General features: G+C 42.0%; 1 protein-coding gene across 8 annotated transcripts in view; it reads right to left on the bottom strand.

Moving 5' to 3' along the window:
* KHDRBS3 (KH RNA binding domain containing, signal transduction associated 3) overlaps positions 1-19,216 on the bottom strand; it is a 192,569-nt gene that overhangs the window by 93,010 nt on the left and 80,343 nt on the right. For 7 of the 8 annotated variants that reach the window (XR_010410495.1, XR_010410496.1, XM_054512435.2 and 4 more), the window contains exons 3-4: positions 7,981-8,097; positions 1,838-1,984 (exon numbers count right to left, since the gene is read on the bottom strand). Coding sequence is in view for 6 of the 8 variants with exons in the window: in XM_054512435.2 (XP_054368410.1) it covers positions 1,838-1,984; positions 7,981-8,097 (264 nt within the window). In the remaining 2 variants the exon portion in view is untranslated. The remainder of the gene's footprint in view (positions 1-1,837; positions 1,985-7,980; positions 8,098-19,216) is intronic. The other variant, XM_054512436.2, reaches the window with a different exon arrangement.

Raw genomic sequence — 19,216 nt, forward strand, 5'->3', positions numbered from 1 at the left:
GACTTAAAATGACAAAGCTAATACTATAAAAAATTAAGAAAACAGCAAAAAATCTTTGTGACCCTCGGTTCAGCAAAGAGTTCTCCTGGTCAGCCCAGACTCAAGGGGACAGAAGTCAGATCCATGTCCTGGTGGAGGAGTGTAAAGGGGATGGGGTGGGAGGTCCTGTGGCAGCCTACGTGGCTAGGTCAGCACTCCCCAGTCCACCCTGAATGACCACTAAGACATTAAACCTCTCCTTAGTCTTGTCGGAATAACAATTTTATAACTGTTTGTATGAATATCTGATTCTTATCTGTCTCTTCCATTATATAGACTCCACAGGGTCAGATAAAATAATGTCTTTTATTAGTTCCCATGTATCTATCACATAGAAAGTACTAAAAAACTTTGTTTCTAAACTAAATGAGTAGGGGCACCTGGGTGGCAAGAGTTGGTTAAGGTTCTGACTCTTGATTTCAGCTCAGGTCATGATCTCAGCGTTGTGAGATCAAGCCCCGCATCAGGCTCTGCACTGAGTGTGGAGCCTGCTTAAGATTACCTCCTTCCCCTCCTCTCTCTCCCTCCTCTCTAAAAACCAAACAAACAAAAAAATAAGTGAATAAATGGATCATCATATTGGCATCATATTGGGATCATCATGAGGGAATTAAGGAAGTTGAACCATTTTCAGCTCCCAAGTAAAATGACTTAATACAATCCCATGTCTCAGCTTTTCCAAGGCAATCATGACTTAAGATATCCTTTCCCTATAAATTCAACAGTTTTCCTCACAGCTAATATAGTCATGACACATACGCTACGGTAGGTAAGTCAATCTACTAGACCAACCTGGGATTGCTGAAGACAGTCTTACCTCAGGCAGCTGTCTGGCAGATATGACAGCTTCTCTAAATAAATTGTCTAAAGAGCCAAAGTGTTCAATGTTTCAGTTTTTTTTTTAAATCTAGTACATGTAAATTATATAAAAAAACCTAAATTAACTTTCATAATGGAGGTAGGGACACATTCTATTTAAATTACCACATTCTTAGCAATGTCCAAGTGTCTGGGAAGGGTTAAAACAGAATAGCAATTGTTACACTAACAAAGCATAAGAGGCGCCTGGGTGGCTCAGTCGGTGCAGCGTATGCCTTCGGCTCAGGTCATGATCCCAGGGTCCTGGGATCGAGTCCCGCATCAGCTCTGTGCTCAGCAGGGAGCCTGCTTCTCCCTCTCCCACTGTGATCTCTCTCTCTCTCAAATAAATAAATAAAAATCTTAAAAAAAAAAACCCCAAAAAACAAACAAACAAAAAGCCAAAGCATAAAACACCTGGCAGAAGCCAGGTAACTATCAGCACAGTGCCTTTCTTCTCTGTGCTCCTTATGCTTAGGTCTGTCATTATATTTACCATGCTATACTGAAATCACTGGCTTACGCTTCTCCCTTCCCCTACACTACATAGTCCTCGAGGGTAGGGACTGCTTTTATTTATGGCTGCTGGTCCAACACCACCCACAGTGCTTGCTGCATGGAAGGCACTGATGGGTTTATACTGGAGAACAATGGATCTGTAGGTGATTTTAGTGTCACAAAAAGGCTTAGGACTTGTGAGTCCCAAAACTTGAACTAGTGATTATGCTCTTCAACTTTCTTGGCCGGCTAGCCTTACCAGTCCTATCTGATCTCTTTAAAAAGCCCTTGCCTCATTTATAAAGAAAGAAAAATGCCAATGCACAGGGACACTTTTAACAAAGTGCTGTGCAAATAATACTTACTGCTAAAAATTACCATGGATTAAAATAAAAGAAGGACTTTGAAGTGCAAATTAACTATCAAGGAAAATTGTACTAACAGGAATGAGGAACTTTTTGATTTCTTCCAGTGCGTGTCCCATCCGGGCATATGCTTCTGCTGGTGGAGCAAAGACTTCAATGAGAACATGCAGGTCATCGTTGAGGTGAAAGTACTTGGCTTCTCCACTTTTCCTCAACTCTTCTTCCTGAAGAAAGAAAAACCATGCTTAAAAGGGCATCTTTATAAGAAAAGGAACAGGAACGCTACACAGAGCTGATCCGGCATGCAGCCATCACAGAAGGTTCACTCAATGGCAAGCACCGCCCTAAGGATGAAGGATTAAGATACACATCTGATCCTGCCATTCCCACCTTCTATGAAAACACTCAAGGCTTCATGCTGCTACTGGAATAAGTCTCAACCCCTGCCTCTGGCCTAGGGGGAGACCCTCTGCCACACTGTGTGCTCTGGTTGCTTTGTCTCCTCCTGTCCCCCCAGCCCGACGCCCTCCAGGCGCTGCTCAGACCCCTGGTCAGACCGGCTGATCTCCCCAGCTCCCTCTACATGGGTTACGCCAAGTATCTGTGATGCTGCCACAAAGCATTTCCACCGCCAAATTACCTAAAATACCTATTGTTTATTTGACTATTATCTAATTTTCCTCACTGGAGGTGACGGCAACAGAACAAGACCATGATGGTCTTCTCTGGTGCTCACCTGCCTTGTCTAGAAAAGTGCTTGGTATATAGCTGACACCCGACAAATACATTTGGACGAGTAGGTAAATATTATTTATTCATTTCCATGTTCATTCGCTCATTCATATATTCATTCAAAAAACATTTCTACATGCCAGGCACTGTATCTGAAGATAAAACAGTGAATAGAATAAATGAACGATTTTATTACATGATTTTACATAATTATGATACACATTAAAGTTTTTTTGTCTACATAATGAAATACAGGGGGGGAAAAAGAGGAGGGGGAAAAACCTAGATCAGTCAGCAAGAGACAAATGATTTTGGTCCATGATCTTCTCCTAACTAGCATTCATTATAGTGGCAAATGACAGAACCTGGATCTTTTAAAAGTCTCTGTTTCCAACATTCAAATCAGACAGACAGATTAAGAAGAGCAGGTACCTACACCTAGAGTGATCTCCAAAATGGGGGGAAACCTTCCTAGCCTCTCTAAAACACCAACCCCATGAGAAGGAGAACCCTAGAACTCCTGGCAACACCACCTTTTAATTCCACCACAGGCCAAGAGGTCAGAGAGGCCCAAGCACCCCTGACTTCATCGTTTAAGACGTGAACTTGTGTTACTTCACTCATTTGATTTCTTTTAGAGAACAAAGAGATCTGCATATAGAGCATGACAGGACGTGGGGTTTTGAGTCAGATATACCCAAATCATAGCCATACCAGACACCAGGTGTGTCTGTTTAGATAGATGAACTCTTAATTTGAAAAATCAAGTTGGTGTTAAGTATATTAATACAGGACTGTTGAGAAGAGTAAAAGGACCAACTTTCCGTAAATGCCTGGCAAAGGAGATCACGTACATACTGCCCAGCACACTGCTTTACATGTGCCAGGACTCGATAAGTGCCAGTTTTCTTCGCATTTACGGAAAGAAGGTCAGAAACCGAAGGAAAAGAAGGAGAAATATTTGAAGCAAGGAGAGCAAATATAAGCTACCATAATATCCTCTGCATTTCCTTCAAAGTTGGTCACGTATAAAAAGTACAATTCTTTTAGGCCAACTGTAGACTATTTGTTCTAATCAGAATACTCTCCATCACCTGATCTGATACTCTGCCTTTCAGAGCTGAAGTTTTAAACTTCATAAAGTTGAATTTTATGTTCAACAGTTCACTTCTGAAAGTATAAACTACTGACCTCAACACTGCTTCCCTATTAGAATACAGCATCACACTACGGATATTAATGAGAGAAACTGTGACGCACAGTGAAGCCCTCTGCCGTTGCTACCCCAGATGGAAACGGGGAGAGAGGCTTTCTTAGCCCAGCTGCTGTCACTCATCCCCACAGAGCGAGGAGCTTTATCAGCTTCTGTCCTGGGTTAGCAGGGACAGGCAACATGGTGTTTGGGGAAGAACACAGACTTCACTTGGAGTTCTGCGTTCAAATCCCAAATTCAACACGTACTGTATAATTTTGGACACATTACTTTATCATCTTGAAGAGGTGATTTTAAGTGCAGAGTAACAGTATAGTATCTACTGCTCAATGAGTAGCAATAAAGGAGTTACCAGAACAGTGACTAGGAGTTATTAGTAATATAAAGGAGTTGTAGTAAAAAGAGAGTTTCATGTTTAAAGACACAAAAAATCTTTAGAACTGTGCTTAGTACATAATAAACACTCAATAAATGATGACTACAGTATTAATTATTCTATTATTCTATAATATAGACGATAAGGGCAAAACAGCCAGCATGCTTGGCACAAACTGAAGGCTCGAAAGACCATAGCATTACGGTGATTATTATGCTACATAACCAACTGATACAAGTCAGTAATGACTCCCGTAATTTCATCAATGTAGAAAATACAAGAGGGGTGCCTGGGTGGCTCAGTCGTTAAGCGTCTGCCTTCGGCTCAGGCCATGATCCCGGGGTCCTGGGATCGAGCACCGCATCAGGCTCCCTGCTCGGCGGGAGGCCTGCTTCTCCCTCTCCCACTCCCCCCTGCTGTGTTCCCTCTCTCGCTGTGTCTCTGTCTGTCAAATAAATAAATAAAATCTTTTAAAAAAAAAGAAAATACAAGAATAAAATGAATTATGGTCTCATTAGAATTTAGATAGTGAACACTATGAAAAGCTAAAAGATGAGATTTTAATAGTAATGGAAATCTCTTTAGCAATAAACATTATTAACTGAGAATTTCTGCAGACTAAAAGGATCAACAGAGATCAGCATTCAAGAGTTCAGGCAGTGAGGACCTGACTGCAGCACAGGACAGGGTACCAGTGGTCTCCCCTTCTATAGCAAACCTGTTACCTGAATGATCACCTGTGGTGACACCACTGACATGCTTCTGAAGACTGATGGCCACGTGTGGCAGAGGCCGGCCACAGTATGATGCACAAGAGGAAAACAAGGCAGGGGGAGTGGGGTCAAACTGTACCGAAGAGTTCTGAAAGGAAAATGACAGACTCAAGACTTGACATTACGAGTTCAAGTCTCAAAGAGCCAGAAGTAGGCTAGGAGGTGTACTGCTTATGGCCACAGGCTTATGGAGCCAACAGGCAGAAGCAGAGTTGAAGCCTGTGTGCTGCTGAAGGACAGTAGACTGCCCAGCCACCTCTTCTGTGAGGTTTAGGAAAATGTCTGGAGAACAGTGAAGATCTGAGAACTGGACTGGCAACATTTGGGAGGATTCAAACAACCCTCAGTATTCAAATGTTGAAACCCCACTGAGCCTTCCACACAGGCAGAAGCCTGTCTGGTGAAACTTTTCCTGCCTTGTTTTGAATAGCCAAGGTAGTTCCTTGAAAGGAGATGGGAATTCTCTGGCTTTATTTTTTTTTTTAAGATTTTATTTATTTATTTGAGAGAGAGAACAAGAGGAGAGGCAGAGAGAGAGAGTGTGCACACAAGTCGGGGGGAGGGGCAGAGGGAGACAGAGAAGCAGGCTCCCCACAGAACAGCGGGCCTGACACTGGGCTCGAGTTCAGAACCCTGGGACTATGACCTGAGCGGAAGGTAGACACTTACTTAACGACTGAGCCACCCAGGTGTCACGCTTTATTACTGCTTCTTGGTATGACCTCCTGGCCCAGGATCAGATCCTTGTGTGCCCCAGGGATGCAGAGAATAAGAAAGCTAATAATAACTGTGAATACCTCCTTGTGTACATGTGACACTTCCTCCTTGTCTTCCCACCAAGGAGCTGGGGCCTTTTCCTAGAGCAACTATGCACTGATAAGATAAATACCCAGAAAGCCTGAGGATTAACAAACTTGACTCTGAGCAAATGCTTCTCCACTGAGGGCCACTGATGACAGTGGGATCTACAGGGTCAAGAGAATAAAGGGCTTCTGATCCTATCCCTTGACAGCAGTTCAATGGACTGTAAACCCCAAATGTATGCTACTTCCCCAGTTCCTGGGTGTCTTGATGGAATGGAAATGATCAGCCACTTACAGAATCTCTATAATGATTCTCAGACCCATGTGGTCAAGGACATAGAAATGAGAGGATTAGTGAAGGGCTGGAAAGTAGTCTAGGAAAGCAGCCTAGACCCACTGAGTGTGTAAGAGAACAGGGTGCCCCATGCAATGCAGAGCAAGCACTCAGCGACCGGGGAGGACAGAGGGACTCATTTTAGTAGATGTCAAAGCACCTCCTTGCCCAGCCACCTCAGTGCTACTCAAGGGACTTGAACAAAGTGTCTGTGGCAACAGAGAGAGAGGTTACATATTACTTCACAACACAGACTCCCCTCAAAAAGGATTCTTAGCTACTGCACTGCTGAATGCCCAATATGCCAACAGCAGAGATAGCCCTTAAAATGACAACATAATCTAGAAAAACCACCAAGCCCTGATAGCAAAGTGACCATATTTAGAATCCTTTTCATTAAATGGATAGCCAGGCACTTGTTATTACTTGGACATATAATCCAGCTAAAGACTTGCCTTCCCTCCTTCCTTTGTACCTGTGAAACTATCTGTGGATGCCCTCATCACTGCCACCGTATGCCACAAAATGTCGCTTCTGACAAAAAACAAAACAAAACAAAAAAACCTCCCTTAACAAGAAACAAAATAAGCAGTATGTTGATGAATTTCACTGGTCATTTCATGTACTTCATGACCAGACGGCTTTATTGAAGACCTAATTAAGATATCAGCAAGGATGGGTTATACAAAATTTCTGACCAACTGACCAATATATGGTTCCATCTCCTCCAGCTGCCAGAACAGATGAGTCAGGGAATCAAAGTAACATCATTTGAGACAGGAAGGCTTAGTGAATAGTTAATCTAACCTGGCCACACATTAGAATCATTTCAAATAACCACTGAAAATTCATTTTGAGGTTCTACCCTAAAAAGGTTGTATGGGAATCTTATTTTTAAACAGCACTCCATGTGAGTATGATAACAGCCCTGTTTTAATCAAATAATTTAACTTCCCTGATTAATACAGATAATATACTCAGGTTCTCTAAATCTCAGTTTTTTTACATGTAAAGTAAGGAAAATGTTATGTATCTTCCATCATTTTTCTAGGGATAACACAGAGTAATGCACTCACAGCAGCTGTTCGATAAACAAATGGCAGCCATTTTTTATTATAAAAGCCTTTGTTTAGATGGACTTTTTTGTGTGTGCGAAGAGGCTGCATTTTGTCTAAATAACTTTCTTATCTGACACAATCATTGTTCAACATTTCATGGAAAGTGGCCACGGAATGTGGGTTTGGTTTTCAGTGACATCAATCTCTTCACAGTGACAGAGCAACAAAACGGTAATGGAGAATAATGTAAGTGATGACAGCACACTATGAAACGTGAAAACTTCTTTCAGAAGTGGTGTATTTAAGAAAGTGATCAATAAAAAAACTCAGTAATTTTAGCTTATCACAGAAAAAAAAAAAAAAAAGAGGCAGTTAGAAGGACTAGAGCCAAGTAGAGCTACTGTGTGTGAGAATACGAAGCCACTAGTAAAACATTTAAAATCAATTTTAACTTGATAAAATGTACAGGGTATTAAATGAAGGGCAAAAAGAGCAAATCCAAGTGTATACTTTATAAACTCAACTATTTCAAATACAGGCATAGAAAAAAGGCCCCCAGGAACTCCTCGAAGATGCAAACAGCGGCAGTTAAGACTGCAGACACCTTTTCTCTCCGTGGTAATTTCAGTATCACTGTACTTTCTACGAGGAATTGCTTCTACAGTCGAAACCACAGGCACCGCTATTGCATTTTACAAATGAAGGTAATAGTTACAGATGTACACGGAGGACACCATATATTCTTAAAATGGTCCAAGAGACTCCGTTTTCTACACAGTACCACAAACTCTTCGCCTTATACAACATTTTCATATAATTTCATTCGCAATCCTAGCTAGCTCTAATATAATTTGTACTAATACAATGGATAATCTAAAAGTACATTATGCAACTTGTCTCCGAAGTAGCCATTGTCTATGATGAATGTTACCTTTGCCTTGTCTCGCATGGAACCTTTCCCAAGGATGGACATTTTTGTCAAGGTTTCTTCTTGTAAACGCTTCAGAGAATTGCCACGGGGACCCAAAAGTTTCCCCACAAAGTTGAACTAGGGAAAAAACAAACAAACCAAAATTGTAACATTCATATCTGAAAGTAATTTATTAATCTTGAATGTCAGTAAACACTACAGTATGCTACAAATCACTAATTAATGCCAAATATTTAAGTTCCTGCTATATGCCTCTCCACAAACCACATATAATGGGGCTTAAAAGTCGTAAAGTAAAAACCAATCATTTCAATGATGGTTAGATTTCACAAATTACAAATTAAGCTAATTCCCAGAAATCCTAGGTTGCTATCCTGACAATTTTAACGCATATTTGACTTCAACCATGCACAGTGCTAGTAAGATGAGGATGTAGGTGGGGAAGATGTAAGGTGCTCCAGGCTGGTCACTATGGAGTGTCTGGGTCCTTCCACCTAACCTCAGCACTTGAGCCCTGGTTCGTCAACCAGGGATTGCGCTGGCCTAGATGAGTTCTCAAGCATTTGGTGGCTCACAAAGCTTTATGACAAAATCCATCTATCTCTTCTAAAATAACTAGCTATGAAAATGTTGACAAATTAATGAGTCTTGATTCTTAGGGTTCTTAATTTAATAAGCACAGCAGAAGTGAATTCATTAATGATATGGACTCTGAGGCTACATTGCCATGGTTTTAAAACCTGGCTTTTCCATTTACCAGCTGAGTAACCCAGCTAGTTAACTGGGTCACCTGACCTCTCTGTACCGTGGGTTCCTCGTCTGTAAAATGAGAACAGTGAAATACAACAGAACCTACTCCCGTAAGGCTGTTAGGAAGATTAAATGGGTCCATATAAATGAATCAGAACAATGCTTAGCATAGAAAAGACAATAAATATATCTTGAATGAAAGGACTGTAATTAGGAATTTCACACAACTTTTAAAAGCTTTCCCATAATTAAGGTAAGTCATGAATACTTCTTGTTCCCAGAAAGTCAGCCCTATTGGCCGGAGGGAAACTGTTCTCTTTGGCAACACTTCTGATTACAAACTCATGCAGCCGCTGTTTTGGCATCAGCTCCTCCACGATCTGTGCCACTGCTGTGCTGTTGCTGTTTTTAAGAGAAAACTGTTCTTCAATTTCTCTATGGTAATTGAAGTAATTTTCTTAAAATATATACTTTTAAAAAATCAAAATGATATTTTTTCCTTGCCTACTTTTAATTTTATTGGTCTTCAATGAAAACTCAAATATCTACAGTATTTTTAACCTTCACATGTAAGTATGTTTTGTTTTTTAAATTTAATTTTAAGTCGATTACTCTCTAAAAATATAGAAATGATACATATAGAGTTAAAAATATCAAATAATACAACATAGAAAAAAAAAATCAGTGTCTCCATCCACTCATCTCTACCTTATTCTTGGTTCCCCATTTTCTCTGCTTTTTCTTTCTGGAAATTCTATTATTTGGCTATTAGGATCTCCTGAGTTGGAACTCTAAATTTCTCTCTTATTTTTCCTCTTTCCCTTTCACCTTCTCTGTTTTACTTTCTGGGGAATTTAAGTACATTTCCTACATATCTATTGATTTTTTTCATTTCTGCTATCAAATGTTTAACTATTAATAGTATTTTCTTATATTTGTTCTTTTTTATAGCATTTTAAAAATATTTTATGGAAGTGATATAAATTCTTATATTTTTGAGGATATGAATGGCAGTGCCCCCGACCCCCACCCCGACTTGGAGCTTCTAGTATCTGCTTCTTCCAACAGATTCACATTTTGTGAACTGGTCTCTTTGTACATTATGGGCTTTCCTCAAGTGACCAGTAATCCTCTGCTGCCTATTCTTAAAAATGTAAGGCTGAGGTTCCAAAACACTACCTGAAGTCCTGCTTTCATCCACAGGATTTGACAACTGGACTTGACAATTCACTTTAAGATGGTAGGCTAGTTTTTTCATCAAACGTTACTCAAATATCAGTATCTGTGTTTCTCTTCTCTTGGCCTAGGTAAGCATTACCCTGAATAGGAATTCCCCAATCTCCCAGGAGGAGGTATCAGCTTGGCTGCTGGAATGCTGGGATTCCCACTAGTAGGTGCACACCTTTATATAAGGGAAATAAATACCCTCATTTTCAGTGTGGCATCTCTAGCCCTCAGTTGTATCTATCTGGGTCTGAGAGCCCAAGGCTTCTTTATTCAATCCCTCCAGGAAATCTCTAGCCTGCTGTAGGTTAAGAAGGCAGATGCCTGGTTTTATCAGCCAGGCAGAGCATCCAATGGTCTAACCACTTCTCACACAAACTCTGAACCAAGTCTCTTCTTCTTCAGTTCTGCCCACCAATCCACCTTCTCAATAACTAGTGTCCATGATTCCTGAGCCTCCTCGAGCTATTTCCGTACTAACGCCCATGTTTCTGGGACACTTTCTCTTGCCCTGTAAGCCTGAATTCTGCTTTCTCTTGATGCCTAAGTCATTACCATTTGTCCATCTATTTTGCAGCCACCGAAACTTCACTCCCATCGTTGGCCTATTATTGCTTCACCCTTCCATTCTTGTCTTTGAGTATCTGTGCCTTTTCCCTTCATTTATATTCATTTTGGAAGGTTTCAAAGATGGCATGAGACTAAATTTGTGGTCAAGCAGCCATATTTACATCACATCTTATATTTCCCCATTAACAAAAACTAAGACACCTTAGAAATCATCCAGTCCAAACATCTAATTTTATACTGAGGAAACTGAAGTCCACAGAATGATATGATTTATTCAAGGTCACTTGTAGAACTCTACATAAGAAGGAAAAGTATTTTTATGATTTTATATGCCCTTAGGATTTCTTTCTCCATTTAACTTGTTAGTCTTTCACTCACAAAAAGGACATAAATGAGTGTTTTGACAGTCAGAAACACTTTCACTCCCTTCTCTGTTCAAGCACATATTGTGCAGGAGTTACATGTTCTATGTCAAGTCAGCCTCATGAGTCCCAGACTTCATCTACCACACAGGGATTTTACAACCCACTGATTGATGAACAGTAAATATGAATTAAATACAGAAAGGTATAAAAAAATCACCTAAGAGAGCAACCAACAGACTGTGCATACTCCAGGCCAAATTAGTAAGTAACAAATTGATGAATTCAGCTATTATGGACATACATAAATCTATATGAACAATATCCACTGACTACTGAAAACTGACTCCCCTCCATCCACGAGGCTACCAAAGGAGCCCGCACACTGAAACGGCAGGACTGTTCCCAGGCCACCCAGGCGGGCCATGGAGTTGGCCTCTGACTGGAAGTCATGGAGTCTGAGGTTTATAACTAAGAGTGTGGACACTCATGTCCTTAATGCTGAGTCACAACAATGGCACTGCGCTCGGCTGCTTGGTCGGGTTCTCAACCCCTGATTGCATCACCTCCCAGGGAATCTGGAAATGCTTAGCACGTCTGTTTGGTTGTCACAATGATGTAGGTCACTACTGGCATTTAGTGGGCAAAGGCCAAGAATATTACACATCGGAAATGGTGGGACTGCCCTTCACAACGAAGAAGTGCCCTGTGTACAATGTCATTTGTGTCCCTGTTGAGAAACACCGCTAGGGAGAGGAGTCACTGACTCTGGTTCCTCTCTCTTTCTTAGGCTTTAAGTCCTTGCTTCAGGCCTTCTTGCAGATTACAAGTTCAATGTCTCCACGGATTCTGTAAGGTACCCCACATACTTCAAAAAACAAAACAAATCTTAAGCTAGCCCAGGTTGCTACTTGCAACAAGAAAAGGCCTGAGTGACACAGATTCTTCAGACAACATGACAATACACAAGTCAGGCGGCATGGCTGTCTCACTTGCTCTGAGTACTAGGACCGCCCACTGGTGCCCCCAGGCCACAGCCTTCCAAAGTAGCACGGCGCCCCTTACTGGCAGCGTGACCTTGGCAGTTCCTTAGCCTTCCCGGTCCTCAGGAAGCCAAGTCACAGCTTGTGAGAGTCCTCACACTGAAGGGTTATCATGAAGATTAAGGCGCATCAGGTAAGTGCTGAGCACTGGAAGGATGCTGAATTTAACCCGACCCTGTACTCCTGAAAAACAGTATGATGAGGACAAGCCCAGGCCCTTTTCCATTCCTGGGAATGGCTCATTGCTAAGAACTACTCCTCCGCACATGATTTAGATAAGATCTGTGGATGACCCGCTGTTCACCTGCGACAAGGCCAGACACAGACCCTCTAAATGCACATTCTTTGCCCCACACAAGATTAGCTGACCTGTTGTCCCCACTGATAAATCAGAAAATGTCCACTAACCTGACCTGATCAAACTTCAGGGAAGTTCTCTCTTTCTTCAGGACCCTGAATGTGACCCACCAGCAACCTGGGCCAGCATACAACCCCCGAGAGAGACCCCTCCACTTCAGGCGCCAGCCTCAGGGTGAACGTTTTCTGATCTACTGTCCCTTCATGCCGCTTCCACCCACTCCTCCCACTTCCCCCACCTTGCTGGCCTCATGCCCTCTCCTCATAAAGCAAAGCCTTGGCTGTCTGACTGATCTCATGAGGCGCAGATCTTCTCCCTATTACAAGGCCCCCTCCCTGCTCTTGTAATACTTTTTTGTAATACTTTCAAATAAACTCTTTCCTTAACCAAAGTCAGGATCTGGTTTTTGATAACTGTATTCTGAGAATGTAATATATTTTAACTTTCATTTTTATTAATAAATTCATTTGTGCCTAGATTTGAATAAAAGGTGAAAGTGTTATTTCCAAGATGAATGATATTTTTCCAGGTGTGAATTATTACATTGCAAATATATTATCATATTACAAGTGTTACAGTTGTAAACAGGAAACTTTTCAAAGACAGTAAACCAACATAGAGGTTTCACTGCATAATGTATAAGATCCTGTAATTATGTTCTTTGTTGGTAAAGACCAAATGCTTTTCTGAACTGGCTTTAATTGGTTTCAACTATATTTGTGACGTGACACTGTTCCTCAGGGAACAATTACACTTAAGCTGTCATTTCATAAACAACTAAGTCTCAAGAACATGTCACTGTCTCCATTAAAAGGTCCCCTTAATTGGGTGCTCACCAAAGAGGTGGTTAGTCCGACAAAGGGATGCTTTACTGACCTCCAACTCCACCCTAACACTGAACTCATGTGCCAGCGCCCGTCAGAGCTCCTCAGCCCAGCCAGCGGGCCTGCTGCGGTGTCCTGACTCGAGCCAGGAACCTGACATTCAAGCCATGAGGGCAGTGACGAGGCCTTTTGTGCTCACCGCCCCAACACCTCATTATATCGCACCGATCTCACCTCGATGCCTCTCACAGTCTACTTGCCTGCAGTCACACCACGAGCCCCACCCCCGGCCACCATCCTTGCTCGCCTCGCCCGCCTCAGCATCCTTTCACTGAATCAACCTCTAGCTCCTCAGGCAGCACAGAGTGTCACACGAAGTTCACTCGGGTACATCTCTGATTCAAACACAACTCCCAACAGTCTTCAGAATCAAGTCCCCGTGTCCTGACACTGCTGAGAGAGGCCCTTCCTGACCCGGCTCATGCCTGCCTCTCAGGCTCCACTGCTCTCCTGCTTTTGACTTTAGCCATTGCCATTTCTCAGAACTACCCCATTTCAGCTCAGATGAACGTCACTCTTGCCCTTTAAGACAAGAAGAAAGCTGAACAGAATGAAAGTTAATGCCCAAGTCCCAGGGCAAACACCAACCACCCATGGGGCAGAGTTCAGGCGCTTGCAGGGAGAAATGAGCCTCCAGCATTTGCTTCTTTGCTTACCTGGGGTGGGCTCACCTGAGAGCACGAAGCCCTAAAAGCCACAGAATTAGAGGAGTCGACACTCCCTTAAGGGTCTTTTGTGCAGGAATTCAACACTCCTGCCCCAACCTACAGGAGTTCACAGGGAAGATCAGGGAGTGGGGGAGACTCCCGAGGCCACTTCCCTGGGTGCTGTGTGGAAGAAGGAAGCAGCCACTACTGAGATCAGCTCAGACTCATGTCCTCATCACACCCCTGCACAAAAGCTTAATCTGCAGGATCAAGGACAAGACCAATCTGCTTTGCTTTTTTAAAATATTGACAAAGTCAACAAAGCATGTAGTAGATCAGCTTCTAGCCCTCAGTACGTGTTATGACTACTACAACATTGGTGAAGTGGCAAGCTCGTTCTAGGGGCCGAGTGGAAACAGGAAAGAGATGATGACCCTGCTCACACAGAGTTTCACGTTCCAGCAGTAAGAGCCTGGTGACAAGTACAGTTTACACGAAGACAGCCATGCTGACTAACTGGCAGTGAGCATCCACGGAGGTGGACGAAAGCACCTACAGAGCGTCTGGGTGTTCACGGAGGGCTGGCCTGTGACAGCCGAGCATGAGCTGTGTCCTGTGCAAGGGTGTGGGGACACAGCGTTTCCTGCAATGTGATCAGCCAGTGCGAAAGCCCTTGGGCACAAAGGAGCTTCTGAGACCAAGAAGCCAGCAGCCTGAGGGGAGCAGAGCAAGTCGGGGCTTGGAAGGAAGAGGGTCAAAGACAGACATCCAGCAGGTCTCGTAGGCCATTGTCAAGAATCCCAACTTAATTCTGAGTTTAAAATACAGATGGCAATCTGGATGGTTTCACTTTCTCTTTGTATTTTGGTCACTGCTTAACTGTTCCCTCTTGATAAGAACTCACTCCTTTAACGATGGCACAACTTTACACTGAAGGGAGAGTGAGCTCCAGGGGATGAAGTGCATGCACGGGTTACAGGACCTTCCCTGACTGTAACTGAACTTTCTAATGCTCCCTCTACCTCCACTGCTTTTCTTAAATGCACTTTACTATTTCACGGCCAAAATGAAATCCTGGGATAAACCTGACACTTGCTAAAATCCACCCCTTCGGTCCACAATGCCCACTCCCCCCACCCCCCAGCACAGCCCTGCCCCTCCAACCCTGAAACCCTGGCCTGCAGTCAGCATGTGCACATGTCGGTCATTTCACACGCCCGGCCTGACTCGGCAGCGAGAAAAGCACGCTTTAATGCTATCTTGGTTATCTACAGCTATGTAACCAACTAACCCAAAACTTAATGGCTCTAAACAATAACCACTGATTTATCTGCTCACAATTCAGCAATCTGAACCCTGGGGGGAGTTCCATGTGGCAACGGCCAGATCAGCTGGGGCGGAAGACCCGCTCTCAAGATGGCTCACTCGATGCCTGTTACCGCTGATGGTGGCTGTCAGCTGATGTCCTCAGTTTTCCTTGTTTGCACCAATTCGACCCCACCTAGGTATCCTGGGCTCCCACTTATCATGGTGGCCTCAAGGTGGCAGAGCTTTTTCCTGGCGTATGACTTCCAAGATCAGAAAAGCAGAAGCTACCTGTTCCCTTAAAGCACATGCCCGGAAGCCGGCACCACGTCAGCTCTGGGGCAAGTTCTCACTGGAAGGGAGCTGCAAGGTCAGGAGAGACATAAGGGAAGGGCAGGCAGTGATCGCTGAGGGCAGAGCACCAGCACAGAGAACAATGACACAGCAGTCATTTATCAAAAAGTTAAGTTTTCAGAGCCTCAAACATCACAGTCTTTTCTAGGCCTAGCAATGTACCTGCCCACCTATTATTTTCCCTAAGGAGCGCAGAGGTTGTGACCTTCTAAGGGCAGAGACCCTGTCTCATTCATCTGTGCAACAACTCAACAACTGCGTAAAACAGCACCTAGCTTCTAACAGGCAAGCAGTGTCTCATGCATTCAAAGAGAATGATGAATGTCAATCAAAATTAATGTCCAGAGTATACCAATCACTACCCAAGGGTTTAACACAGTTTAATTAACTTAAAGAAAACCCAGAGTATGCCACATAAGCACAGATGGAAGGCAGCAGATTTCTGGTGGATGGGTCCTAACTGGCCAATAGCATCTTGTAACTGGGTGTCATATAAAATCTAAATGTTCATTAAAATGCTTAAAAAGACATCTGAGAAAGACTACAAAATTCATAGGGTACATATCAGATAGACAATGTAGTTTAGTATACAGAGATGGGTCTGAAGTAGGACTGCAAAACAAAAGAGAGGATATAAAAAGAAGTTTTTTTTAAATGCCTGGATACAGAATGAAGTATACATGTCATTAATTTAAGAGCTAAGAAGATGTAACAGAGGAAGGAGGCCAAAGGAAGCAGGTCACCAGTGATGGCAAATGCAAATTCACCCTTGGGCCATTGCCTCAAGTAGGCCAAGATCATACGTTAGGCAGCAAAGAATCATCCCTACCACTGGCCCCCACACCTCTCACAGACACACACACACACACACGTGAAGTGTATGTATGTAGGCACTCATTTACTTTAAAATTCTGTATCTCTTCTATCATTGATTAATATCTTAATACTTAGGGCAAAAGATTCATCATTAATGACACTGGACACAGAGAAACAGTTCCAGTTTGAGAAGATTCGTTTTGTCACATCCAACTAGATCACAGGTGCTTTCACTCTGTCATAAGGCTGGGCTTGGAACTAGGCACGGGGGAAGGATCAGCGCGGCCATTTTTCTTGCTCATTTAGAATGTCTTTTAGACCTTTAATTCACAGTTTCTTTTGCAATAATCCGTGCCCATTTAAAGGGAAGTTTAACTAAAACTAGGTAACGTAGCCCATGAATCCATAATGAGGCATATATCACAGCTATATGCCCTAATGTCCTGAAAGCAAAGTAAGACTTGGTGAGACCTTCTGCACTGTGGAACTCCCCCTGCCCCCCTTTACCGGAAGATATGGTCTTAGCGTGCACGGAACTGTAGGCACTCACAAGAACCCTGCATTCATCTAGGTACTAAATACTAACATGAAGTTTAATTTCTTGAATAAGAGCATGAGCTCTGGAGCCAGATTTCTGGGATTCAAATGCCTGTTACTTAGTAACTGTGTAACCCTTAGCAAATTACTTCTCTATTCTTTAGTTTTTTCATATGTGAAGAGGAGATAATCATTCCCTCCTAAAGTTGTAAGGATTAAATAAGTTAATACATGTAAGATGCTGGAACAGTGTCTGACACACAGGCTATTTATATATATATATATCTATACACACACACACACACACACACACACACTAAAACAGAAGTTCTAGCAAGTGCTTCTAGCACCAAATATATTGTTGTGCATACAGCCCTCTTTGGAAAACACCACCTAAGCATTTGCTTTCACCTTATTGGGGAAAGAGAATTAAACCCTCAAGAAACACATTTTGTTCATAATCTCCACATTCCTCTGATTCCTGCCCAAGGGCAAGAACTGAAAGTAAAGAGTAAATGAGATCTGTCTTCCCTGCCTTCGCTTGAAAGGAAAGTCCAGATCACCACTTTTATTAGGTCTTTGGGCCATTTTAGTTTCCAATGATGTAACTGCTAACCCAATGGTTAGTTAAATAAATCCACATTTTAGTTGACATTCAGAATATTGATCTTATTTGAATTAAACCAATGTCATAAATGCCAAACTCCAAACAATAGTAAACCTAATAACAGATTCGGAACCATGGCATCCACATGAAGTGGAGTGGGTGCTTTAGAAATAACATGCTTGTTTCTTAGCAGAGCCAGTAACTAAGTCAAGCTTCGGATTACTGACAATAACTTCCATGATTCTGATAATCACCTCTACAAAGATGAATTTCCTAAGAATAAAAGTTATTCCAAACTTGTTTAAACATTCCAAACTTGTATTTAAATCAATCATTCCTAAATTTTAAGAGGAATTAAAAAAAAGAGTAAATTCTTTTATAATACAGAACACCTTCCCCTATACATTCTAGTTGTCTGTCTCTATGTCATCAGTCTTCCAGGGCTTCCTCCTGGCTACATAAAATTCTGATGCCCAAGTATAGCACTGAAGGCTTTCCAGACTAGCTGTCACCATTCCAGTGATGGCTACAACCTACTATTCTCCATAATTAAATCATTCTGGCTCAACAGTTACTCTGCTCTCCCCTCTGATCTCTACTTATTAACACCCTGAACTTACACTTAAGGACTAAATTTAATTCCATCTGTAATTCTTTCTCCAAAAATAGCTCTCTCTTACATCTTTAAATTCTTGTAGAGTCTGCCGACTTAGTATTTACCCTATATTATTTAGCGAAATGTACTCTGTTTCTCCTGTTAGAGTATCAATCCTTGGGAGTAACTGGGACCCACAGTTGATTCATCATTTTTCCTACATAATAGTTTCTCAAGAAATACTTGTGGAATTAAAGTTTATTTTATCCCAAATCAAATGGCACTAGTCAACACAGATTTTATTGATTTTCTTTGCTTGCAGAAATTATTGTGACCTATTAAAGCTATGGATAAAAATAATTATTTAAATTTATTACTTTGCCAACCACAATCACTTAAGTATTATTGGCAGTAGTGGAGATTATTTGGTGTTTCTACACTGATTGTAATTTTAACATAGTATCTACTTCTAAATGGCAAACAGCTCAACTTATTTAGACATCAGCAACTCTAAAAATCAACAAAGTATACAAAGAACTTCTCCAGGAGGTGATATAGGCAAAATCCATATACACAGGCATACACAAATAATGTACAATGTGAAATAATCTACATACTTTCTATCTCTATTTGCTCAAGGCTGGATTCTATTCTTTGAGTGTCTAGATGACAAAACAAATAAAAAAAGAAAACTATCCAATAGTGAGTTTGAAATTGTTAATTAGAAACTCCCAGACTTCAACAGTCTGGCTCCGAGGGGTATGAAACTAAAGGCAATAAACTGATTTGGACAAGAGCCTGTTATATAAGATGGGTGAGGGAGTATAAATTAAGGAGTATAACGGAATGCAAACATAGAGATGAATCGTAATTAATTGAGGAAGTAGAAATAATAAATGTGTAAGTCATGGTATTTCAAGAATGGAGGGGGAGGAGGTAAATCAAATAGAAGCTAGTAGACAAAAATCACACACTGATTTCAGGCATGGGCACTTAGGTATATGTGTTGTCATTCAGTGAAATAAGGAACACAGAAAAAGCTCTAGGTTTGCCAAGAAGGCGAGGAATGAAGGTCACTTTTGGGCACGCCAAATGTAAGAGGTCTGTGGGACATCCAAGTGGAGGTGTCCAGTAGGTGCTTGGTCTGACGGGGATGGGGAGGAGGTAAAGAGGATGGGGAGAGA

The sequence above is a fragment of the Mirounga angustirostris genome, unplaced genomic scaffold, assembly GCF_029215605.1.
Source record: "Mirounga angustirostris isolate CCGP_5_RB_7025 unplaced genomic scaffold, mMirAng1.0.hap1 SCAF_4, whole genome shotgun sequence".
NCBI classification, from domain to species: Eukaryota; Metazoa; Chordata; class Mammalia; order Carnivora; family Phocidae; genus Mirounga; species Mirounga angustirostris.